The 27,994-nt window shown below is 36.7% G+C and overlaps 1 protein-coding gene across 5 annotated transcripts in view; it reads right to left on the reverse strand.

Moving 5' to 3' along the window:
• Window positions 1–27,994, reverse strand: part of LOC131079117 (uncharacterized) — a 271,457-nt gene that overhangs the window by 77,463 nt on the left and 166,000 nt on the right. For all 5 annotated transcript variants that reach the window (XM_058017007.2, XM_058016999.2, XM_059209757.1 and 2 more), the window contains exons 8-10: window positions 20,119–20,187; window positions 19,897–20,013; window positions 19,635–19,703 (exon numbers count right to left, since the gene is read on the reverse strand). In XM_058017007.2, the coding sequence (XP_057872990.2) occupies window positions 19,635–19,703; window positions 19,897–20,013; window positions 20,119–20,187 (255 nt within the window). The remainder of the gene's footprint in view (window positions 1–19,634; window positions 19,704–19,896; window positions 20,014–20,118; window positions 20,188–27,994) is intronic.

Genomic DNA, 27,994 nt, shown 5'->3' on the forward strand with positions numbered 1-27,994 from the left:
TTGACATTTCTTCTAACTCTGAAACTACCCATGAACTTGGAAAAAGCAAAAAAGAAACTTTCTATTTTTAGAAAAAAGAAAAACGAAAAAAAAGCAGGTTCCCGGATCAGCCCCAAAATGCCAAAAACAAAACTTTCTAAATTTAGAAAAAGCTAAAATAAAAACAATTTTCCTATAAAATAGGAAGTCAGAATTGATCTCGGAATATTGCAATTTTACTCCTTCGACCTGTCTAACCACATCTGTAGCATCAGAATGCTCTTTTGACCATTCTTTATTGTTGATTTTGATAACCCCTCCAAATTTCAAAAAACTTGACTCATTTGCCGAGGCTAGAGACTAGAGACAAACCCCTAAGACGCCAAAACCCTACCCTAAAAAACAAAAACAAAGGGGGTCCCCGTTTGCAATGGGGCGGTGTGATTATGTCACAATAGGAAGCCTATTCGTCATGAAGATTCTGGAGGCCTCCATATTATCTAAATATTTATGTTGAAGAATTTTGGCCCATTTCAAATTATGTTGCTTGAACATCTTCCATCCTAACTTTGCTCCTAGAGCCCTCTTTTGAGACATCTATCTTTTCAAACCAATATCGGCCTCCTCTTTTGGTTTGCATACTTTATCCCACGCTACGAGTTCCAATTTATCTTTGTCAAGGAAAACTTGCCAAAAGAATTTCCTCATTTCTTGATTCACCTTGTGGCTTATACAGCTTGGCATGCCCAAACATGACACAAAATAGCTTCCTACATGACTATTCTACCTGCCCAAGAGAATCGCCTTCTCTTCCAAGTTGAACCTATTTGAAACTTTGTTTAGCAACATATCCTATAGATTGTTCAGTCTTAATCTTGTTGCCAATGGGAGTCCAAGATTTTGTGTTTGCGAAATTTCTTAATTTGAAATTTAGTACTCTTATAGTCTCCTACTATTTCCTTAAAGGAGTCAATAGCAAGAAAACCATCGACTTGGCAACACTTACAACTGTTTGAAGGCTTTAGTGGATCCCCTTGCCATAGACCCCTAAACACTTCAAAAACTTTTTGGTGAACAATTAACAAAAATTGAGTACCTCAGGTAGGCAATGCAGTTGAAGATCCAATTCACTTAATTTGTGTTAAAGCTAAAGGCCTCTCAACACATTGAAAAGAAACCTCCAATCCACTTTGTCGTAAGCTTTTTAATGTCTAGTTTGACCAAAATTTATTGCTTCCCAGTTTGTTGCACTGAATGTATAGCTTCTTGAGCAATAATGACACCATCTAAGATCGATCTCTTGGGAACAAAACCTATTTTCTCATCTACTATTATCTCTAGGAGTATTCTTTTGAGTCTACCAACTTCTTTGACCAAAAAATTGTAGACTTTATTGCATAAAGATATGGGTCAGAGGTCATCCATCGAAAGTACTTGCTCCTTAGGTATTTTTGTCCTCATTTTTGGATTTTCAAAAATGTGACAACCCCTACAAATTTTTGCTCAAAATGTGTTGTTTTTGTCTCCAAGGCATGTTTTACGAGGTACAAAACTCACATTTGTTTTGATTAAGTAAAAGCTGGTATTTGAAAGGTACCCGAACCTTGTACAAGCCAGGAGATCAGAATAACAAGAAAGAAAACTGCCTGATCACTTCAAAAAAAACAGAAAGATCCCACCCGAAAAAGGGATCAGCTTACATAACATAACATAAAGAACCAGAAACGGACAGCGAAAAGAAAGCATAGCGACAGCAAAAAGACAGAACCAAGGACCCCTACAAAAATAGAGACAGAGACCTAAATACTTTTCATGATTTCCTCAGCATGAACAACCATTTGTTTCATGTTGTTCGCCAAGGTCTTTAATTCCTCCATCTCACGACCTTTGATGTCACCCTTGATCTTTGTATTAGCTCTGGTCCTCTTTTCGTGACCCTTCTTGTCCAGCTGCTCTTTATCACCATCCTTCTCTGCATTGTTCTCAAATCTATTGATCAGGATGTTCATGTTATCCACGGAAGCTTTGAGGATCTGAAAAATTTGATCTGCAATCTTCTTAACATTGAGTACCAGTCTGTCGATTCTGCTATCCAAGTTGTTCATTTTATTTTCCATCTCCTTGTTATCTCCCATCTCATTGACCTTTTTTTCTGTTGCTATGATTTTGCCCACCATACATTCAATAGCTTCCGAATTGTGCAGAACAGCAACCAGTTCCTTAACATGTTCCGCCAGGGGCTTATCACCAACCGTAACTCTTGTGATAGCCTTCGTATCAATCTTCAAACTGTTGATATCCTTCACCATGGTTGCGATGGTATCACAAAAAGCTTTTATAGTATCATTATCACCAGTACCACTTTTATCCTCCTTTTGCAGACTTGTGGTATTCAAAACCTCAATGTTGCCCATCACCGGGTTATCCTCCCCCTCTTTATCCTGACCCTCATACTTCTTGTTCTCCTCAGCATCCTCCTCAGAATCAACCAGAATATGGCTGATGTCTTTATTGTTACCCTTTTTAGTGTTCTTCCGCTGAGTCTGCTTTCCAGTTGCTTTCCCTTTCTTTTTTTTAACAAATGTTTTCTCAAAGGATTCAGTTTCAGACTCCGACATGTCTAAATCCACCACAATCCTTTTCCTCTTAGCCTTATTCCTCCCTTTTTTGCTAATCTCTTCCGATTCTCCCTCAGTCTCCGAGTCAAAGTTGAATCCGCTGGCTTCATTCTCCGTAGTCTCGTCTCTTGCATTTTTGCCTTTGATAGGCTTTTCAATGCATTTTCCCTTAAGCATTTTATAAACCAGGACCATAAGCCCCTGGTGGAGGGCATGGTCACCTTTGGGATCCTTCTGGACCTCCTTGATAGTGTGATCCATAGAACAGGCCAGGTAATAAGGCAAGCTCACCTTTTCCCCATGGCGGAAATGGTTGAGCAAGACAAAGTGATGACCATAGGCTCTAGTAAACCTACCATCCAAAGTAATGTAGGCGATAGAGGCAAATAAAACAAACCTCCATGGCCTGCAAATCCTCTTTGGAGCATGGTAGGAGTTGTCGATTTTCACCATCTTTCTCCTCTCATTGTCCGTGACTGGGAACTTATCCGCTGCTTTATCTGATATGCTACGGTCCTTGTAAAGTTTCATTCCCTCAATAATCATCCCTGTGGCCTCAGCAATGACCTCCTCATCAACATTCATCATCTGGGACCCGATCAGGATTTTGCCATTTTTCCAGTTCTTGATGAAATAGTTGGTAATAGTGGGATCTTTCCCACTTAGCCTCTCCATGAACACATTCAAACCCCCCTGCTGAAGGATATCCCAGACTTCTCTGTTCTTTCTCCAGTCAGAACAAGAGGTGGGTTCGAATCTTTTCTTGTTACCTTCCAGTTTTTCAGCACTTTCCTTAAAATTCCTTCTCTCGTCTTGAAAACCTCTCCTCTGGTTTCTGTGGATGCCCTATAAGAATGCCCAGAATCCGTGCCAGATAATTATGATAAGACACCTATATAAATGCTCATTATCTTCGAAATAACCCTGCATTGAAAAAGGCGGAAGAGGCATTAGAAATAATGATTAAAAGTACCACGTTGCCTAGCCTGGCTGCGGTCCAGATTAAGCAGGGATTTCATTTCACTTGCAATGTCATTTTCACCATAACTAGTAATGATGTCTTCCGATTGGCAAGCCAGGTTGGCAGCCCAATCAGCGCAGGAATTGGCCTCCCTATACACGTGTAAAAACACACATATCAAATTCTTCGCTGATTTTCTTAGTAGCTTTAATAGCATTACTAATTGACCAAGAAGGCGGGAATTTCATATTTAAACAGTTGATTATGTTCAATGAGTCTCCTTCACACCAAACTTTAGTGCAGTTAGCTTCCTTAGCAAGGATCATCCCATGGTAAGCCGCCATTGCTTCGGCAACATGATTTGTCTGATTTCCTATGGGAATACTTTTTGTGATTTTGCATGTTCCCCATTCGTCCCTAAGGACCACTCCACATCCAGCAACACCCGGATTACCCTTTGAAGCACCGTCAAAATTAATTTTCATCCATCCTTTGAGCGGACTGACCCATATCACACCCTCTCTAGGATTGATCTGAAAGTGCTCTCGACCCTTTAATCTCCACTTTTTGTAGATAAGTTGATCATCCTTATCTTGAGGATTATCAATGCCTCCTATGATATTCATATTTTCCACTATTTCTTTTTATTTTTTCAAACACAATTTTAGCCTTAGAAACCTTTTCTCTGGAGATTTTGTCATTTCTCTCTTTCCATATACCCCAACACATATGAGGTAAGGCAAGTTTCCACAATAAAGTTGTGGACTTATTCCTTGAAGGATGATGCCAAGAGTTGAAAACCTCCTGAATCGACTCAGGGAAACCCCAACTGATTCTGAAGTGGTCCAGACAGCTTCCCCAGACATCAGCAGAGAAAGGGCAATGAAAAAGCATATGATTAATGGTCCCTTCATTCTGCTTACATAGAATACAAACACTAGGCATGCTAATACTTCTTTTTCTGATATTCTCAATTGTTAGAATTTTATCTTGTAGGGTTGTCCACAAAAAAATGTTAATCTTAGGGGTGAGGCTTTTCACCCATGCCTTAGCCCAGCATGGGCTTTCCATGTTAGAGAACTGTTGATGATACAGAGAAGCCAGAGTGAAAGTACCACTTGCTGTGAGTTTCCAAATTAATTGATCTTCCTCTTCAACCCTTACCATAGAGTTCATAACTTTGTTCAAACTACCCAAGGACTGATCCACTGTCCATCTTCCTAGTAATCATCCACCTTAGATCCAAATCTTTCCTTGCACTGGTTCTAAAATCTACTCCACTCAGGGTTTTCATTCAAAGGGGACTCCAACAACCAAGAATCATCCCAAAATTGGATAAGATTCCCTTTCCCCATTTTCCATTTTGCACCTCTAACAATTAAGTCTCTTGCAATTAAGTCTCTTGTTCTAGAAACATTTTTCCAAATATTGGATCCAATTGTTCTAGAAACATTTGTTAGTGTCAACTCGTTGGCAGGTTTCTTTGCCATCATTGTCCAAGTTTTGGTGAGTTTTGGTATTCATTTTCCTAGCTTTTTGTTCAATTTCAGGTTTCAGAGCAGACACTGCAGGTTGAAGATTTTACTCTTGAGGCACACTTCTCGAGGCAAAAAAATCTCCTTGGTAAACTGGATTGATCTTCGGTCCATATCCGATTCATGTTTCAAATTTAATCGCATTCCGAGTTCGTTTGCTATGCCTTTCCTTCAATTTCAGGTTTTTTCTTCCTGACTGCAGGTGGGAAATTTTCCTTTGATTGCAAATTAGGAGTTTTCTTCTATTTTTGTGTTGTAGGGAAATTTTAAAACAATTACAAGTGCACTTTATTTAAAACTTGTAACTTGTAACTTACTTTTTATTTCCCCCTTGCTTTTTATGTCTTTTAAGTTGTTGTAGGAACTTTTGAGACAAATTACAAGTGAATTTAAAATTATAAGTTTAAAAAGAACTTGTAATTTCTTTTAAAAGTTCCTACTTAAGTGATTTTTAGATGTAACAAGGATTTTATTTCCCTATTACATGTTTTTTTGTCCTTTAAGTTGTTTTAATTTTAAAATTGTAAAAGGGATTTTATTTCCCTATTACAAGTCTTTTTCTCAAAGTCATTTTAAACTTGTAAAGGGGATTTTATTTCCCTATTACAAGTTATTTTGACATGTCTTTTTGTTCTTTCCCCTCACAAACCCGAATTTGTCTAAGTGACGAAAAGTGAAAGATTTAAAACTTCTAGAAGGGTTTTTAAAACCATATTACATGTCTTTTGCAAAGCATTTTCACTTGTAGTTTATTGCCAAGAACCCGACCTGCCTTTCCCTCCAAGGAGTTCAATTTTGGAAGAGTTTAAATCCGATTTTTGTGGGAGAATCCATTAAATGAAGGAGGCGCATCTTGGGCCACGTTTTTTGCCAAATGGAAGGCGTTTTGGTGTTCATTTACCACGTTTTTGCCTCCTTTCAATCCATTTTTGCAGCATGTATGGAAGCGTTTTTGGTCTCCCAACCTAAGCAATTCATCTCTTTGCTTCCATAAGTGGGTTTGCTAGGCGTATTGACTCGTTCTTTCTCCTCCTTGGATGTCGTTTTTGGTGCAAGAAGTTTGAATTCGAGTTTGTTTTGGATACAAGAAGCGTTTCAACATATTGATTTCTTCTTCTATTTAAAGAGCTGATTGTTTCTTTCCAAGTTGATTCATCTCTTTAAAGAGCGTTTTTCAAGCAAGGTTCATTGAAACCAAGTTATAAATCTGCAAGATTTTCCCCTCTTTCATTTTTCCTATTTACTTGTATTAGGGTTTTAAAAACCCGATTACAAGTAATTGTGGTAATGTTGACCTTCCCCCTTTGGTAAAAAGAGTTAATATTCTTTATACAAAATTTACAAATGTTGAGGAATTTCCACGAGACTCATTCATTTGATTCCGGGTTTTACAAATCTGATTACAGGTTGAAGTTTCTCCCTTTTTCCAAGTTGTCAAGCGGAAAATATTCCTTCCCATACATGTACATGGTCATTCAAATTTCCCATCTTCTCCTTCATGTCAAAATCCCTTCCATTCATTTCACCTTCATTCATTTTTCCCATTTAAAGTCTACTTGCAGTCTGAATTTTAAAACTCGATTGCAGTTGTGTCTTTACTTGCAATCAACCTTCTAGAACCCGAAATTGGTCCAAAATGCACTCAAAAATACTTGAAAATGAGTCTTAAAGGTCCAATTACAAGTGCAAACTTGTGGATATCCATTACACACATGAAGTTGCATGTTTCTTCTCCACAATTGCAAGTTAATGCTCTTGTTTTTCCCACACATGTAATGCAGTTTCCCGAACCCGAAATTCACTTGTGAGCCCATTTTTGCATACACGACCTACCAAATCAATGGATTAAGGCATAGGCCTTATTTTGCAAGTAGATTCCAAGATTGGAGAAAGAACAACAACATTAAGAAGCCACACAAGGAGATGTGGATAAGTGACATGAATGGTTGAGAGCATAGAATGCTTTCAAGACAGAGATAGGCTTCTTACTTTTACCTTGCAAAGAACTTCCCTCCTGATAAGTCAGTACTACCCGAAGCATGTGAAAGGTTGAAATTTGTTGTTTAAAGACATAAAGACTATCAAGGGTGCAAGTTCTTCTTCCAGTTCATAATGTCATTTACCTTAATCACAGAGTATCTTGTAGCAGCATGAAGATTTTCAAAACAGAGGATGATTTAGTTAGAATCGTGTCTTTGGACACATAGAATAGTTTCAATTGTGTATTTGTAATTTTGTTTTGACAAGTTTACTTGTAAAAAACAATTTTGTAGTTGCAAGTTTATCACTTGCACTTTTGTAATTACAAGTAAGTTGATTACAAGTCAATTTAGAATAGGACTTGTAATTTTGAATAAGTCTTAGTTAGTAGTTGGAATAAGTCATGGTAGTTGACACAATTTCTCAAGTTATTTGGGATCCTCCCACCTTTTCTCAAGGCTCCTCTCCTATAAATACTTGAGGGGGGTATGTTGTAATGGATATCTTTTGGCAATGTAACAAAACTCTGTCTGTTTGTATGTAAACTCTAAGACTTTGTGCTTAGATGTAAATGAAATTGCTTTCAATAAAAGAGGCAAGTTGTGTTGAGACTTTGTGCCAATTCAAGTTGTTATGTGTCGACATTTTCTAGAGTTGATTGTGATTTTTGTTCTATTGTTCAAGAGGGATTTGACTTCAATCTTGCAGACTTTGAGCTTCTTATTGCATTTGGAGTTTTATGTTTGGTTTTCAGACTTGGTCTTGCAGACTTTGAGTTGTTTATCATGTTTGAAGCTAGTGTAGAGAGCTCAAGTAAAGGGGGTAACTTGCAGACTTTGTGCTGCTTTTATTCTGTATGTTTGTACATAAGAGGTGCATCATGTAGTTAGACTTTGAGATGCTACATATTTTGCTTGGTTAGTAGAAAATCATTTAAAAAGGTTGATAGGAGAATAGATAGTTAAAGACTTTGAGCTTTCTTTCTGTTTTCCTGTCCCGGGGAAGTGATGAAGGTCTTTGTGCTTTCATGGAAACTTTGCTTCCCTTTATGTTCCAAAAATCCTACAAAAAAGTCTCATTTCTATATTTGTTGTTAATTATTTCCAATTGTTATTACTTTTCTGTGAAGAGAAAAGAATATAGTTTTTTTTGAAAGAACAAGAAAGACTGTTGTCTCACCCATATTAGATTAGTTTAGTTTGTAGAGAGGGGGAGTTCCCTAAATTAGGAGAGTATCATACTCACACACTGTGGCTGAAACCACAACTTTGCACATCTCCCAAGTGTACAAAAAATTTCAACCAACAGGTATCAATGCTATATAAGTGTTATTTACCTCCTTTAGTAACTTGCCCTTTCAGCATGAATCTTCTATGGCCTCATAAACATCCTTTCCAATAATGTGACAACATTTATGGAAAAAAGTTGTTGGTAACCCGTATGGGCCTAGGATTTTGTCGAGTTGCAAATGCCTTGATCTTTTCCTCAATGAAGGCATCCAATAGCAACTTATTTTACTCTTTTGAAATCAATTTTAGAATGCATTCTAAGATAAGATTGTGAGAAGCCAAATTTGAACGTTCCCACCTATTAAGTTTTGAAAATAGCTCACTGTTGACAGCTTGATGATTTTCAGATCCTCCATGAAGAAGTCATCTGCCGGTTTTTCTGATTTCTCCAAATCTTTTGTGGAGTTATGAAAAAAAATTCAATTTCTATCTGCTGATCTGAGCTACACCTCTGTTGACTTTTGTCTCAAAAAAATATCTTCCTTTACAAGAACCTCTGAGTATTCTCTCATTAGTTCTTTCTCAACCATAAATTTGCCCTGATCCATTCATGCTAAGAAAATCTCCACTCAAATCCCGAATTATCCCCTCTAGTTCTTCAAAAATAAATTGAATGAATGATTCAATAATCGGATGATTACATTGAATGATATACACACGTATAAGTAGAGGTTACAAGACGATGTTCTATAATTAGAACATAACGTTGAAGTAAAAGATTAAAGAGCTAAAAGCTAAATTAAGCGTGAAAGCCAAATTAAGCTTAAAAGCTAATTAACTAAAAAGAAAAAGCTAAATGCTAAATAAAGCTTAAAAGCTAATTAACTAAAAAGCTAAATGAGTCGACAACTAAAAATAGAAGATGACCATTATAGAAGATATTAATATTATTTTAACACCCTCCCGAATGGTCATCGTACTCAATACCCTACAAAAAACATTGCAGGTGTTATCATCACACATGCAAAGAACACTCTGCTACTACGGAGACCCTCCCAGGATTTGCAGAATGTAAATGACCAAGAGTACCAAAAGCCATCCAAGCGAATGTAGCCTTCACACGTGAATTAGAGATCTAGCACACGCAAATTACTGAAGCCTGAAACAATGATTTTGAGGAAAAAATCAGCAAACCAACCCTTTTGCAGAAGAGTACCAACTCCAAAACTGACTGCAAGATACCACGGTTGCAGATGTTCGCCCTGGCAGGTGCGACCCAAACTGACTGCACCAAAGCACGATTTTGAGGAAAAAACCGTCAAACCCTGAAATAGGAACCCCTCCAAAAGAGAATTTACGACTTTGAGGAGAAAATCGAAAAACCAAGAAATCTAAGGTTACAAATCATCGTTTTTGTGGAAAAAAACGATAAAACCCAAATAATTAAAATCTTACGCGAATATCACGGATTACAGATGAGATAATTTTTAAGGGAAAATTACTAAGTTATCGGTTCGGATTCAAGTTCGGATTCCCGTACGGATTCGCCGATTCGGCAAAAAAAAAATTGGGGGGGGGTACAGGTACGGGTTCGTCCGTACATATATATATATTTTAATTTTATATATATATATATATATATATATATATATATATATATGTTCAAACTTCAAACATCAAAATTATATATGTTCACAGTTCAAACATACAAATATGAAACATACAATGTAACTTTCCCATACAATGATACATAAATGATAACAGATAAATCATAAATCCATAATTGCCAATGCCAATAAATATTCTGATATTGATATATCATAAATCATAAATGTAATATCATATTCATAATTTGCAAAAAAGAAAATATTCAAGTTTGAACTGATTCAAGTTTCAAAATGTGAAAATGTCATGACACAATAAAGTATAAAGTTAAACATTCAAATTACAAGCCATCTATGGGATTTAAATTCCATATTCATCTTCATGTGAAGCATCCAACCAAAGCCCAAGGTCATCAAGTGGTTCAAATTCAACATCAATTGAACCAATATCAAATGGAATGCCACTCCCACTAGCTATGTCTCTCTCAAATTCCATAACTGCCTCGTCTATAGAGACTTGGCAAAGTTGTGCAACTGTAGCATCTAAATCAGCACACTCAAGGGCTAGATCCCAATTCCTTGTTACACCCTCACTATATCCAGGGTCCTTCTGTGACAACAAACGAAGGTTGGAGTTGTACGTAGACCAAATCCTCAGCTTTCTTTGCACCCAAACGATTACGTTTGACTAAGTGGATGAAGGAGTATGTACTCCAATTCCGCTCAGCTGAAGAAGAACTTGCAACTTGTTAAAAGTTAAAACATAATTAGAAATTTATAAATTAAAATTATAAAATAAAAATATGATAGCATCAAATGGAATTGGAAAACTATAAAAATAAAAAATAAAAAGATACATATGGGAGTTAAGTTGAATTGCAAGAGGCTGCAAGTAAACGGAGCCTTGATCATGTACATACCACCACTCATCAGCATCCATCCCATATCTAGCATTAAGAGCTACAACAACATGATTTTTTGCAGATACAAATTGGCCAAACTCCCTCAAGACAATATTTCTTGTCTCTTCATCTTGATATATCTTTTTAAAGGCAGCCTTATAGCCAGAAGCAACCTCTGCATCTCTATATGGTGCCACCCTCCTTGGTGTTGCAAGCATCTCTGCACTATAAAATTTTGGCGTCAAAGCAAATGCTAAGAGATGTAAGGGGGTGGTCATCTTGTTCCAACGGTCAACAATTTTCTACACAACTTTGAAAAATGTTTCCGTTGGGTCATTTTCTTTTCTATTTATTACTTCTTTCATTTTTCCACCATGCAATCCATGCCATCATAAATCTCAGCCAAACATGGGTGATCAGTATCAGCACACCTGATCATACTCATGATGGGCTCAGTGAAATTCAAAACATATTCCACATCATCCCACCATTTCTCACTAAGGATCAATGCTCTTACATTTAGAGCTCTTTCTGTGTGGGACTGCTTCCATACACTCCACAAGCTGTTGATGACCATAGAACTCAAGGCGTCTCGCACCTTCAGAAGTCATCTTAAGACGAGCGTGTGAGATGCAAATCGTGTTTCAGCAACCTAACATGACATAACAAAATACACAACATATATCAAATGTAAGTCTATACAAAAAATAAAATTAAAACTAAAAAATTAAAAAATAAAATTTAAAATTAGTAATTATAAATTACCTTCAACAACTCCAACTTGGAGAAGGTCCTGAAAATGGCTTGTGACATATGATGATTAGTCACAAACATTTGAATCTCCTCGCCCTCCGCATACAGTTTTTTCACCCAATCAATTTGTGTGCCAAGCTTTTGCATGATTAAATTGAGTGAGTGTACTGCACATGGTGTCCAAAAGATGTGACCATATGTAACCTCCACTATAGTCCGTGCTGCCCTACAATTTTTAGTATTGTCAGTTACAACTTGGACAACATTTTGAGGCCCCACCATGTCAATGCATTTTATCAAGATATTGGCAATGAAACTTGCATCTTTCACTTGCCCCTCACAATCCACTGCTTTCAAAAACATTGCCCCTTTAGGACACCCTGCTATAACATTGATCAATGGCCTATTTTTACAATCTTTCCATCCATCAGAAACAATGGTCACACCTATTTCCTACCATGTATCTTTGATAACCTTCAACTATGACTCTATGGATGCTTTCTCCTTTGCCAATAAGGTGGTTCTCACATTTTCATACCCTGGACAAACATAATCAGAAGGTGTATTGCAAAGAGTATGCACCATGTCCCGAAAGTAAGGTGATCTAACAAGGTTGAAAGGAAGCCCATTGCCATAAAGGCAACATCCAATTTTGGAATCTGCAATCTCTCTCAGTTCATTTTTGAAGGCAAAATCCAATGGGCCTCTTTTCCGTGAAGCCACAACATTCTGATTCTCTACTGCATCAACTGGTGGGTTTTGCATGAAAGGATATGAACCAGTTGGTCTTGTGGAGCCAATGCTACTAGAAGGCCTCTTAGACGTTAAGCTTGGATGGACAAGAGGATGATCAGTCTTTGCTTTGCTACTTCTCCTATTAGCTTCCTCTTGTTCTCTGATATATCCCAAAACTAGAGCTTTTGACAGCCCCCTGCTATCTGACCCCTTACAAAACTTTATTCCACGCCCAGGGATGAAACAAAGGTAGCCTTTCACTCGAAAGTATGAGCTAGTATACTCAGTGCCACAATGGTTGCACTGCCAAACAAAACCCCCACCACCAGACACTGGCTTGATCATTGTTGTATAATGCCAAAGTGGTGAATCTTGATCAATATTAAAGGGGTTATTTTCAGTTCGAACATTTGCAACTGAACTAGAGTTTGCACTTGCACTTCCAGTTCCAGCCATTATATATGATTATATGAATGAATAATGCACCTAAAATGAAAAGAGAAAGCACAACATTATTGAAAAAAATTATTAAAATTTCGGCATTATAACCCCATACTATGCATACAAAGTGTAAAAAAATATACAAGACTTCTTTAAAAAAAATTAAAAAAACTTTTTAAAAAATTTAAAAACTTGGAAAAATTCTTGAAAACTTGAAAAAAAATCAGATTCACTTAACTTTAATGGCTAAATCTTCCTTCTCCAGTGATTCCTACGCCTTTGATGCGTGTCTCACACCTTCGTAGTCATCACCTTTGAAGAAAAATACAAAAACTAAGAAACCTAATCGTAGAGAAAAAATCTTCAAAAATGCAAGTAGAATGAGTTGAATGCATGTTTTGATGCATGAAATGCATCATAAAGGGGCGGATTAGGGTTTAGATGTTAAAATAAGATTAAAAAAATTGTTTTTTAATTGTTTTTCTTTGTTTTCTAACCCATGGGCCCTGTTTTTGGGAACCCACGGGCTTGGATTCACCTGGGTCCTCCTTGGTTCGACTTGGGTCCTACCCGGGTCCTGCCCAGACGGTTGGGTTCCCTAGGACCCACAGGGAACCCAAGCGCCTGGGAAGGACTCGAGTGGGTCCCAGGTCGAACTAGGACCGGGCATGAACCAGGACCCCGCCATTTTTGGCAAGAACTGGTAACTGAGGAAAATTATAAACCATGCGAACAATTTTTGAGGAAAAAATCGTGAAAACCCTCCCATGATTTTTTGTGGAAAAAATCGGAAAACTGACAGACAATTTTTCAGAAAAAAAATCGTGAAAACCCTAGGACCTGTAAGACGAGGTCTGGACACCAAAATTCCTGGAGTCCATAGAATTAGCAGAAATCGCAAACTATTTTTAAAGTCCAAGGCAAATTCGCTGGCACAAAATTTGAGGCACAGAAAATGAGGCACCCAGAAAAATCTGAGACCAACCCAAAACAGCTCTCGAAAAACCCACCAAGAATCTGAAATCAAAATGAAGATCCAACTACTGAAAATTTGAGGCACGGAAAACGATGCACCCAGAAAAATCTAACGACAATCCAATTGAGGTCTCAAAAAACCCACCAGAAATCTGCAACCAGAATAAAATTTCAACTTGAATTGAAGGGTCAAAACCCTAGTCAAAAATTGCAGAAACCCTAGGAAAATTTTCAACCTGCAAAAAACAATCTGCCCAGGAAGAGAAAAGAATCTGATCTAAAATAGTTTTAAGAAAATCTCTTCAATAAAAACTTCGAAAAATTTTAATAACAAAAAATTTCGAAATTTTTAATTTTCATGCTTTGATAACCATTAAAAATAAATTGAATGAATGATTCAATAATCGAATGATTGCATTGAACGATATACACACGTATATATAGAGGTTACAAGACGATGTTCTATAATTAGAACATAATGTTGAAGTAAAAGATTAAAGAGCTAAACGCTAAATTAAGCGTGAAAGCTAAATTAAGCGTGAAAGCCAAATTAGGCTTAAAAGCTAAATTAAGCTTAAAAGCTTATTAACTAAAAAGAAAAAGCTAAATGCTAAATAAAACTTAAAAGCTAATTAACTAAAAAGCTAAATGAGTCAACAACCAAAAATAGAAGATGACCACCAAAAATAGAAGATGACCATTATAGAAGATATTAATATTATTTTAATAGTTCTTTCTTAGTCTAAAAAATATTCTTGAAGTACTCTTTGTTCCACTTAATCAATTGTTGCTTTACATACTTCAACTTCAACACTAAGCAAAACATATTCATTCCAAACTGGGTTCCTTCCACCATCTTTCGGTTAAATTCAAGAAATCCAAGCCTTGCATCCATATATTTTCAAACTTGAAAGGACTCCCATCTGGCCTTCTTTCCCCTAAAATATCCAATGAATTGTAAAGTTATCTAAACCAAAGTAGGGGATTAGGTTGATTTCTAAGAGATAAGGAAACTAGCACAATATTCCTTCAAAGAAAATTCTGCCCAATTTTTCTGCTATGTTGCTATAACCCATTCTTCTATTAGTCCAAGAATAGATCCCATTTTTAATTGGTACCTCTAGAATATTGCCCCTTTCTACAAAGTCTTCAAAGTAAATCTGAGATTGGTACCTCCTTTGCACACCGCCCAGCTTATCTTAATTGTGCACAATCGCATGAAAGTCTCCTATAAAAAAGTTGATTTGGGGACGGGGACAAAAATTGTTCGATTTATTGCCATGTTTGCTTCTTTCTTGATGGGGAGGGGGGTCCATAGTCATACACATTTATTAAGACAAACTGTAGCCAATTTCTATTTTTCATTATTCTTTCCAATTGCACCTACAAAGGTTTCCGGAAGGTACCCAAGCCTCCTGAGGCTCCTACTGTTGATATTGCTTCTACATTCCAGAATTTTACTTTCCTCTTCATTGACTCCATTTCTTCACGTATGTAACATATAAATGTCAGCTTTAGAGATTTCTATTTGGTGCTTTACCAAGCAGTTTTTATTAGGGGTGTTTAAGCCCCTAATATTTCATGATGAGATCTTCATTGCTCTCTGAGAAGGGTCATTCCCTTCCTAGATTCAACATTCTGGTGATTTTCAACTATCATTTAGCATTTCCCTCTTCCACAATTTAGAGATGATTTCTTAGTAGATTTTTTACTAACTCCAAGCTTCCCATTTTGAGCAAGGGACAAGTCACCTTGCTTTTCTTTCCTTTCTATCTTTAGGGGGAGACCTACCTTGTCTGCGATTTTCCCTTCCTACAAGACCTGCAGCTCTATTTTGATTGCATCTATGCCGAGAGCCTTCTTTGAGCTCCCTCCCTCTTGACCAAGATGTTGTTTATTTATAAATAAGCCCAGGCAAGGGCCGGCCAGGATAGAATAGAACAAAATTTAGCAAAGGGCCGACCTTACAAATAACCCTAAGCAATTGAATAAATGAAAGGGGGCCACCTAACACAAAAATAATTAAAACTGGCTATTTGAAGGAAGGCTGACTAGTATTAAGGGGCATTGCAATAGGGAGAACTTAATTATAGGAAGGTATCCCACCCTCATAATGGTAGTGCTTAAATACTTAATAAAGAAAACATAATTAATATATGGCTGTGCCTAGAAGTGGCCAACCTTCTCCATAGTTATTATGAGATTAATGCTGATCGACAGACTGAAGAGACACCTTTGTGGACATCTCCTCTGAGGAATAATCACACCATTTGGAAGTGTATAAAAATGGAGATAAGATTGGAATTAAAGGGGAGAGGGAGGCATTCAGAAAAATAAGAAAAATCATTACAAAGAGCAGAGAAAAATATAAAGGCAATGATTAATAAGTATAAGGCAGCAATCTAATTTTAAGAGGCAGAAAGGAAGATATATCAGACCATTTTAAAAGCATTACTCTGAGTATAATAGCAGATGCATAGATCTGTTATAAGCAGATTTGAAAAGGGGTTTATGTAGTACTGTGATGGAGGATGTATAAAAGAGCAGATCAGTTTATAAGACATCAGCAATCAAGCAACCAAGCAAGTTGATCGAAGAAGACAAGGAAGTCAATCGATCAAGAGAGAAATATCTGATTTTAGAAATAATAAGTGAGAAAGTCAGCAGACTTTGATATTTACAAGGTGCTAGGTATGATGCACAATACATAGAAATATGTAATGTCCCCAAATTTTGGGCGAAATTAATTGTTTTAAAGTTGTCCCAAATGAATTAAAAATTAAAAGGATGACTTTATTTTAATTAATTTAATTAAAAACGACATTTGAGGTAATAATTAAATATTTGGGCCATTTAAGTTATGGCTAATTTCTCCTAGAGCGATTACCTTGGTGGCCACTTTAATGATGTAAGGGGGATGTCTAAGTTGCTTGGATGATTTATTTAATTAAGACAAGCCCAAATCTTTTGTAGGGAATGATTAACCATTTAGGCGATTTATTTATCAAGCCTAAGTTAAATCATATGAGGTGGCTATCTCCCTTGGGTGACCTTGATGTATTAAGACTAAGTTAAAATTATTTTACTTGGGCAACTTATGTTATTTGGGCGGCTTGATATAAGCTAAAATATTATTAATTTAAAGTGCCAACGATGGAGGAAAATGAATATTAAAATGGACGATGAATGTTGGGAAAATCATATTTATTAAAAAGGTGATTCATGTCAAAGCAGAAATATAAGGAGGAGAGTTGGGAGTAAGGAAGGATTCATTATTCACTTTATTTACTTTTTTATCAAAGCCTTTCTCAGCATGGTAAGAGTGTCGGCTCCAACCCTGGGACGAAACCCTAGGGTTCTTCTGCAGTCTGGACGTAGCCCCAGCCAGAGGATTTGTGGCTTTCTTGGCCAAGTTTGGAGGTTCGAATATTTTTTTTAAACTGGCAGGTTCGTGTGCAATCCACATAAATCACAGTATTGTGCCCATAACTCCTGTGACCTGCAGCTGGAGCATTTCGTATATACACATTGGCATGTGAGGAGACTTGCTCACAATATGTGCAATATACAGCCAAGGGGCGTGGTTTGAGTTTAGAGGTTATTGCTTCATCCTTGTCATAATTGGCTTCTCTAGAAGACAAACTTTCTGGAAATATAAGAGTGTTGGCATTTCCAGATCATGCAGTCTTTACCAGACTTTAACGTTTCAGTCTCAGACCCCATAACGACCACTTCCAGCATCATCAAAGAGCACTTCAGTTTTTCTCCATACCAGCGTGGGGTTGCATATGTTAGAGGCTGCCAGCATCATCAAAGCGATTCAGAATTGCCCATCCTACATCAGCAAGAGTGCAAAACTACAAATCCACCTTCTACAAGCTTGATTGGTCATCATACAATGGTGCACATCCATCCGGGTATGTAAAAGAATGACTTAGATGTAATGTTGAATGTGTAATATAATTTCATTATGATATTTCAGTCTGAAAATGTTTATATCAGACCTGGACATGAATGCACTCAGACCTGGTTTGAAGTGATGAAATGGTCTTACATTGAAATAAGTTGTTGTTCATGTTTATGCATTATTGTTCTATCATTTTGTATGCTTCTATCATCATTTGACATCAAAAACATAAGCATTCAAGCCACAAGTCAAAACTCAGAAAATAAAATCAGACCTTGCACACAAACTGTTTGACAAAATACCAATAGGCCAAAAACTAAAAAATTTAAGGCAGAGTATGTAAGGGTTCTTACAAAATACTTATCTTGTTCTTTTGTTTATCATGTCTTCAATTTAATAATACTTTGGAATGATAAGTAATTAATATATTTCTTCTAATATATATTTTCATTCTTGCTATTATTCTTAATACATGCATAATTAATTATATTAATAAGGATTCGTTTAATGCTTTTATCCAGCCAACCATCCCATTGTGGAGTGAACCATGAAATTCATAATAAGGAGGCAGCAGCACTGAGTCCCCCACAAGTACACCAAACCCTAAGTGGAGCCAAGAGGTCGAATGACTGGGTGTTCATTCCGTGCTCTTGGGCTTGATTGAAAAGGACAGGCTCCAAGCACCTTATATGATTTTTCAGGGATTCCATAGTGCGGACTGGTCGTTAGGGAAAGTCTTTAATTGAATCCCGTAAGCATACCATGTAATTTGCAATGATGATGTAAGGATTAGGATTCTCCTTATAATATTATTGATTATATGTTTTCCAATCTTTCGTGGATATTAGACAATCCTCATCAATTATATTAGCAATGATAACTAACTTGGTTCCAGGATCTAAATCAAGATTTAAGGATGGTAATTTTGCATTTCTTAAATACACTTCATTCCTTATTTACCTAATTTGTGATTCTAGGGAATATCCAAATAGGAGACATTACACTATAAAGGTTCGATCATTCTCTTTCAAATTTCTTTACAATAATTTGTTTTAAAGTAAAATTTGCTAACAGTTTTATTAGTTTCTAAATGTTTGCTTAAGAACTTTTGTTTTTAGTTTTATTTAAGATGGTCTACTTAGATCCACAAACCTTTATCTTATTTACATTGTACATAGGCTAGTTCCATTTCCCTTTCAAATTTCTTTACACCTATATCTATGCAAAGTGATATCTGATAATGTATTTATCAATTTTATATAGATGTTAAAACAATTTCTTTTTCTTTTGTTGCTTTTACCAAAAACATTGTTTGTTTTGTTGTTGAAGGATCAAAGATGTGGGATTTGCAGAAGTTTGCTGAAAAATAATTCATTTGGAGTTTAAATTTGCATTGCTCAAGGGTCTTATGGTAACCATATATGTACTAATAAACACTTAAAAGTTGCAATTCCCATTTGGAAACATGCTACATAGTTTAGATAAAATTTGTAAGTAATTCATATGAAAGTTTATCAAGCATTACACTACGAGAACAAAGGCAAAACTATTAAATTTTGTACTATTATTTTCATGTTCACAATTAAATTTCAATGCCAATTGCCACCCATATTATATCTTAGACTGCAACAAATATATTTGTGGTATTTGAACCTCAAATTCCAGGCCTGAGTGCAATGACTCTAGCAATAGTCTAAAAGATGAGCAAATTGCACTAATTCTTTTGAAATATTATTTCAGAAATGCTACCAGATATGAAGAAATGTAAGATTATTACAGACCATCTGTACTAAAATATAAAACAACAGCTGATTGTCATTCCAAAATGAGAGGTTTTAATTATAGAAAGAAGAACTACAAAGAAACATCAAGCTGTAAGCATGCATAACTTTCAACATATCTAACAAAACAGTTTATAAAAAACTTTTCGTCTCTAAACTTCTAAATAACAATAGAATTTACTTCTTTCATTTGCCAAAAAATTCAAAAGGCACCATGAGATTTCATAAACCTACCTCAGTAGGATTCTTCTTGAGGCAGAGGGAAACAAATTCCTTCAAAGGACGGGAAAAATGGTCCTCGAGCTGTTCACAGAAATAAAAAAGTACTATTGACTTCATCCACATTTAATTTCAATGTTAATTATTGGTTAATTTTTTCTAAGTGCAAGCATTTTTCTCTGATAGATAAAAAATTTTGTACGAAGCATTTTTATAAGCTAGAAAACCATAAATATGTGATAAACAAAAAACCGACTAGAACCAAATGCAGAAATACCTGTGGGGGGCTATTTTTTGGAATAAGAAATAAAACTCTCATTGGATGAAGATCTGCGAATGGAGGCTCCCCCTTAGCCATCTCAATAGTTGTAATACCCAAAGACCATATGTCTGCCTGTATCATGCCAGCATAGTCAAAATTTAAATCCAGTTAAAATTGAGGCAAGGGCAACATAATAACTCATTATATATAGCTTACTGAATTGCATGGTTGTTTTACCTTTTCATTGTATCCATCAGAATTCTGAATAACCTCTGGTGCCATCCAGAATGGAGTACCAACAAATGTCTAGATCAACCACCATCAAATTATAAATAATCAGAGGGAAAAACAAAAATAACCATACTACATGGAAGTCACAACATTCACATGAATGGAATATTCTCAGCTGGAATAGATTATTTGTATTTACACTAGAAATACAACAATAATCATATTCTACAGCATCAAACAAGGTAATATTATGGTCTACCGTGTTTTAATCACATCAAGCAAAATTCATCTGTTTTCACTTGGATCATGGACACAATGACCAAATCCATCATTGTATCTCAAAAGTAAAGACGAAAGTGATAGAAAAGTAAAGGATGGGTGATTACCGAGAGAATATAAATCTAGAACCAAAAGTTCAAAGAATTTTCTCACCAGCAATAAGCCTATGATAACCACAACATGAAATAAACTTCAAAGATTTTCTTGAACAGAAGCAAAATGAAAAAGCATATAAGAGGCAATGTAAAAATACCTAATTTTCATCCATGGTGAAGACAGAACTGCAGTGTTATCATCAATATAGTAGGAAATAATAAATCTTAAGTGACCACGTGTAAAGAGTGACACTGCCAAAGAGAAACCTACAAAGCTACAAAAAGGCCTCATCATGCACCCAGTCGCCTGAGAAGAAGATGAAACTTCCTAAACAGTCAAGCCTAAAGGGAGAATAAAAACTCCTACAATAGCTAAAGATGCTAGTGATGCTAGTGGAAATGGGGAAACAATGTACATGCCATGATCTGAGAATTGGGTCAAACAAGTTGGACCAATTCGGTCAAGAAGAACCATTTCAGTCAAAGAAGGGATCTAAGTGACTTAGAATCCAAGGAATCATCATAAAAACATCATGTTACAATGAATGCAAGGTTGTGAACATGTTAGGGGACTTTCTGACGTAATCTAGAGCATCTCAAGAATCTTTGAAAAAGGTTCAAGACTTCAGAACAAGATAGGAAATCCTTTTTTAGTTTTTGCTGGTTGTCCAAGGTAGCAAAATGCATCATATATCACAACGAAAATGCAAATACCATGATAAGACAAAAACATCACATATTACAGAAAAAACACAAATACCACAGTAAAATACAAACGCTGCAGTAAATGCACAATCACCTCTCTGCCAGAAGTGACAATTTTATTACTAAGCAGACAGAAGGTGAAATTTAAGGGATTTTGTCAATTGAATTCACTTTTTGGGTATTCCATCTTCCATTTGGCACCAAGGGTAGAGGACTGTCTATATTAGCAAGAACGATTGGCTCTCAAGAAATTCCTCCACTTCTATATTCATGCATGGATTCAAAGGTGTAAAACAAGGTTCTGAATTGCAGAGACAGAGTCTAGGCTCTCAAGAAATTCCTTCATTTCCACATTCCAGATTCCAAACAATCGATAGACCCTGTACGATTAAATTCAGTCCTAGGCCTATCGACATCCTATCACACTTGCAGGCCTAGTGTCCACCAATATAACATCTTCTGCACCTAAAATTCAATTTCCCATAATCACGAGCTGTCCCCAACATCTATTCTTAACCTTCAATATATTTTTTTTGGCAAGCTCCTTTGAAAGGTTCATCCTCCACACAAAACTGGCATAAATTGTGCAGGTTGTGTTTATCATCTCATTAGTCAAACACAAACTTCCAAATGAATTAGCAATGACAACAAAAGCCCACCAACACTCCAGTGGCAAAAGAAGAAGCCTTATCCAAATGACACCAAAAAGAAACAAATCACAAAATGAGTCGAAGGAAGGAAAACAGGTCAGATGTATAGATAATTATTCTTCAAATCCCAAGCAATTGTCTTCAAATCTTACTCCTCATCCTTCACTAAACCAAACTCCAAAATAAAAAGTCTCAACCACAAGGGTAAATAAAGATTTCAGTCTTAGAGCTACTTCCAGGACAGAGAAATCCACTCATGGAGATCAGATAATTTTAGCCAAAACCTGCTAAATTGCAAATTTGTGCATGTTCAACCAGGCAGTCTTCACAATTCACGATCTATGTTCATAATGATCTCCATGGTGCATGTAGCCTTTTTGGAGCCATAGACCACACCTTTACCCAAGGCATTAAAAGAACATTCAACACTCAACCGATCAGAGGGAGAAAAATGGAAAGGAGTTCTTCTTACCAACCCACACAAAGAGCTATAGTAGGGTGACAATTTGTGAGGGTGTGTGGGTAGGATCCTTGCCCATAGGCCCCACCACTCTTAATATCATAGCCTCATACCTTCACCAAAAGCATTCACCTAATTATCTATTGTAAGCCTCACTGGACACCTATATACCTGCAGATGAACCCTTCAGAACTATTTGACTCAAACCCACCATGCATCAACAAAATATTAGTCGTACATTGCGGAAACCTATCTACCCAAATAACAACCCTTGTCTCCAATCATGGAGGAAAAATGGCAATCATTGCAAGAAACAAAGTCATCCAAGCAACCTAACACTTCAACCATTATGATCTTGCTAGGGCTTGCTTCATAGGAGAAAGAGATCCATCCATTAATGTATGTTGGGAAGAATTTTCCACCTTAGAAGGGGCATGATTTACCAATATAACCATTCTATTCCACTCAATGGAAACTCTCGATGGCCTTATCCATCTCTGCAACAATTCTGAGTAAAAACAAATTGTTATCCTCGAGGTCATCTACAGTTCACGCCCATGGGAATACACACATCAATTATGTTTCCATACAACACACAGAGGGCATATAAATCTCTCTTCCTTGAGCTAGAAGATAATGTGGATGATCAATGAAAAATATTATTTTTCTTTGTTGATTTTTGTTTCTAAAAAAATTCAAGAGGGAAGCGAGGTTTCACAAGAAACCCAACTAATATACACCCTTTTTTTCAAAACATAAAATACTACAAATTTATAAAATTTTTACAAGGCTCACAAAACAGATTCCCACTTTTAGGAGGGAGGACCTAGAAGAAGAAAGAATTTTCGTAATTATGGCTCAAGGCTCCAAAGTGAGAGTATCAAACTCCAATAAACCATGAAAGCATAAAAGCATGGGAATGGGAAGAAGCTAATGGGATAGGAATCCAAAATGATCAATTAGTAACCTTGACTTTGAGAAAAGAGTTGTCTAACCAAAAGATATTCATCAAGGAAGAGAACTACATTATCAAATGTAGTTGCTTGAAGTCTACAAATTACAAAGTGGTAAACACAACCCTGCCTGTGAGAGTGTGGCCAATGAGGCTGTGTTGGGACAAAATTTGTCTTTCAAAAGAAAGAGCTTTTGTATGAACACGACCATACAAAAGAAAACTTTAATTGCAGAAAAAAGTCTAAAACTTAGTTTTATGGAATAGGAAAAGAAACACTCAATTTCACTTGCCCCTTCACAACCAAATGCTGGTAGTAGTGTTCTAGATTGGGTTGGGCAAAAGCATTCCCAAATGATATATTGGCAATCTTCAAATTGGCCCAACATATAATCAAAATCAATTTTCTCTCACCTATCGGTGGTGAGCCCCTCTTTGCTCATATGAGTAGTATAGAAGTAAAGAAGCAAAGAAACTTTCTAGAGAAAGAATTGGACATAGAAATATTTTTGCTAGGAATAGAAGTGGTAATACAAGGAGTTGTCCTCTCAAGGATGGCAAGCCAAAGTCTCCTAGCAAAACAAAATCTTACGAAATTGGAAATAATTGAAAGCCCCACCCCTCATTCATGGGATTCATATAGTCAATTCTCAAACAAACCTACACATAGGAATAAAATGGCAACTCCTCATGCAAGGTGGATGATGTTAAATTTGATGGAGCAGCGAAGGGAAATCCAAATTTATCAAGTGCACAATGCATCATATAAGATGCAAAGGGGGACATAGCCACAGCAACATTTAAGAAATTTAAACATGGCACAAATAATGAAGTAGAAGCTCAGCTCTTTTAATCAATCTGCAAGTTTGTAATCCATACAAAATTAGCAAAGCTCAAGTTGAAGGTGATTTGATGAAAATGTAAATGCCATACAAAAAAAAGGATCCCCAAATTAGAAATTGAAAACATCCTGAAATAGGTGTGGTCACTCTTGGATTCTTTAGTAGACTACTTGGCCCAACATACATACAAAGAAGAGAATAGGGAGGCAAACTTCCTTGCAATCTAAAGTATTAAGCAATAAGAGAAACACATCACACACAGCAAAGTATATGCTTGGGACTCTTTAGGATCCCTCAACACTTAAACTAAAATAGCCAGAAGCATGAATTTGAATTATATCTACCACTCATGTCATAATCAAAGTTTCATTATATGATCAAACACTATAATTAATTTTTTTTTTTAAATTGTCATTCAAGGAAACATGATAGAACATTCATTAAACTTGGTGATGTCGGCACAACTTGGGATATTTGCACTCACAAAACTTGGCGGTGGTGGAACAGCTTAAGTGTTTGCAAATCTCCCTAACTATATACCAAATAATGGAAGTACAAGAGGCAATCCAAAATTAAGTGGATTGGCATGGATGATGCAATCATCCTTATGCAGGCTAAGTTAATTCCATTCAGCACCTATTGTTTGTCTATCCAAAGCTCTCTGGATGATGGTTACAATGTGTTTAATTGCAAGGAAGTGGCAGATGGTCCTCCTTGGCCCCATTAAGGAGAAGCAGCTGAGAAAAGTTTTGTAATATCCCCAATTAGTGTTATTGTATAGAATATCAATAGCTGAATCTTAATTCCAATCAGATCTAATGCAACATATAAGGTACCTAGCAGAATATGCAGAATTGAATTATAAACTCTTGCAAATTGAACAATCAACACAACTTGCACCAATTGATTACTCCTCTTATTGAAATGGTAATGGCACTTACAGCCAATTTAGTTTACCAAGATTTTAAGAACAATAAAAACAATATTGTTATCACAAAATATGATGAATCTATAACCAATGGTGCTATAGGAACAACCAAAGAATTCCAAACCCTATGAGCTAAGAGATCCACCTTAAACTCTCACAACAGGCATTCATTGAGTTGCTCAAACAACAAATCAATGAAGCTCAATTACAATCCTTGAGTGGAATTGCTTGCAACTAGTTCAAGGGGGTTTCGTCAACTAGCCATGGAAATCAATACTAAGAGGGGGGGGTGAATTAGTATGCCAAAAATCAATGCACTAAAACACTTACACAGTCTAAAGATAAACCGGTAAAGCAGTCTAACAGTCAGACCGGTTACCACACATGCAAACCAAAATGCGAATAAAGCATCCACCCACAAAAGCAATACAACCATAACACAAGATATTTGACGTGGAAACCCAACTGGGAAAAACCACGGTGAGATGGAACTCACAAGTCACTATCTGCAGAATAGAAACCAGACCGGTTAAGGTCTTACATTGTTCTTCACCAGAACAGATCCTGTTAGGAATCTCAATCTCTGTTAGGAGATAAGTCCGATTAAAGACTACCTTGTTAGAGGATTTTAGATTCACAAGTGTGAACCACCTTGTTAGAGGATTTTACAAAGGCTTTGAGGCCTACCCGGTTAAGGGCTACAGACTTGTCAAAGATGTGAGTAATCAACATGTGTTTGATCTATCTAATAGCACAAACTGCTTGGTTAGATCCAGTATTGCTCACAATTAATGCATTCCAGTATTACTTCAGTCTTCTCTATCTCTCTCTCAGTTACAACTTGATCTTCTCTGATAAGATCGTTCTTACAACAACTCAACATCCACCTTAAACCCTAGCACGACATTAACCCTTTCAGCAACAACTTAAAACCCTAGACATGATGTCCTTTTAAAGGAATCTGATTTCATGTCAGTCCAATAGGATTACAATACAATTTCCTAGGTTCAATGAATCTAGACATACTCAATAACACGACACAAAAAGCACCATCAATGTGTCAGCACCGTCAAACAATCGGTGGATTGGTAACTCATCACAAAATGCCGGTTGGTAACTCATCACAGAGTATTACCGGTTCATACAAAATACCGGTTGCCAGTTGAACAAAAATGAAGACTAGTAAGAATGTGTTGTGCCGCTTTGCTCCCTCGTACCGCTTGGGATCTACGAACCGCTTGGGGTCGACATGCCGCTTCAGACCGGGAAACACATTCTACAAAATCACCACTAGTCTAAAGACTAGTATACAACATACCGGTTGGAACAAATACCGGTTGAGCTCAAGCTCATACATATAAAGGGGATCTCAATACAAGTGTGTGTCCATCAATGACAATCACAACATAAATAAACAAAAATGCCAACAATCCACCTTAAACTCTCACAATAGGCATTCATTGAGTTGCTCAAACAACAAATCAATGAAGCTCAATTACAATCCTTGAGTGGAATTGCTTGCAACTAGTTCAAGGGGGTTTCGTCAACTAGCCATGGAAATCAAGGAGATTCCTTCCTCCAATCTCCATTGATGAACAAATAGGATATCCAATCTATTTGAATATAGATAATGGATAAACAACCATACCACCCTTAAACCCAAGCTTTGATTAAATAGCTAACTTTCAATTTCTCTCCATTTCCCTCAAAAATAAACCTACATACAAACTTTGTTGCCAACACCACTTCAAAATTATTAACTCTACTACATAACACTCATAGCCCCATAACTTGGGCACTCACAACACACTTTGATATTAAAATTTCATTTCCCTATTTTATTTCCCTAAGCCCCATGGCTGTTGAGACATGGACAAGCTAGGACTTGAATCTAGGACCTTCCATACACTGCTGGAGTGCTCTACCACTGAGCTACTGGCCCCTCTTCGACCAATCCATTGTCAGTACGAGTGTGGTTTATTTCCAGCACCAACACCCCCCCTTAAGCCACACCTCTCGTGTGCTTGGGGCTCCTAGCCTGGACCTGGCTCTGATACCATGTTGAGACATGGACCAGCTAGGACTCGAACCTAGGACCTTCCATACGCTGTTGGAGTGCTCTACCACTGAGCTACTAGCCCCTCTTCGACCAGTCCATCGTCAGTCTGGGTGTGGCTTATTTCCAACACCAACAATGGCAAATGAGAAATGAGCTTTCCATCCATAATAATAATAAAACAGGACATTACAGTCTGCCCTCCTCAAAATTGATTGCTCTCAAGCAAAGCAGATTCTAGATTCAAATTCATTCTTTGCAGCTTACAAAACCATGTTCTGAAATCCTTGTTTAGCTAAATGATTTTTGTGAAAATCAGTTCATGCAATTTCCTTGAAGCCAATTTCATCTCTTTGTGAGATGCATCTGCTTTCTCATTCTCAAATGGTTCTACAAGCCAACCCATAGTCCTTTGTAGAGCCTCAGCATATATACTGAAGTTGGTTGCTTCCTCCATCCTTGCAACTCTTAATCTTTCCCTAGATTGCTTTAAGTAATAAATGTTCTCACCACCATGCTTTTGTTTCATTTCTCTAATATAGTTGAAGCTGAAAATCCTGCACTTGACGAAATCTATACCACCCTCTCTATATTCATTGCAATTTAAACATTTTACCTAAAACTTCCTAATGAAGAGTGGGGAAAGCATTACTGTAACCTCCTCTAGTTCTCCATGCATCATTTATTGGTTTACTAACAAGTTTGGTGATTTTTAGTTTCAGTTCTACTAATATCAGCAATTTCACAAAGAGGATATATAGCCACTATTGGTTGACAACTATAGGAATATACTATACTTATATAGAATTTCTTGTGTAGCAATAGAAGTTGTTGTGCTACGCATTCCTCTCCCCATCCTTGACGGGACCCCCTCCTGCAGTCTTCCCCTATAAGAGAAAGAGAGAAATGTCTATG

Source organism: Cryptomeria japonica, chromosome 8, assembly GCF_030272615.1.
Source record: "Cryptomeria japonica chromosome 8, Sugi_1.0, whole genome shotgun sequence".
NCBI classification, from domain to species: domain Eukaryota; kingdom Viridiplantae; phylum Streptophyta; class Pinopsida; order Cupressales; family Cupressaceae; genus Cryptomeria; species Cryptomeria japonica.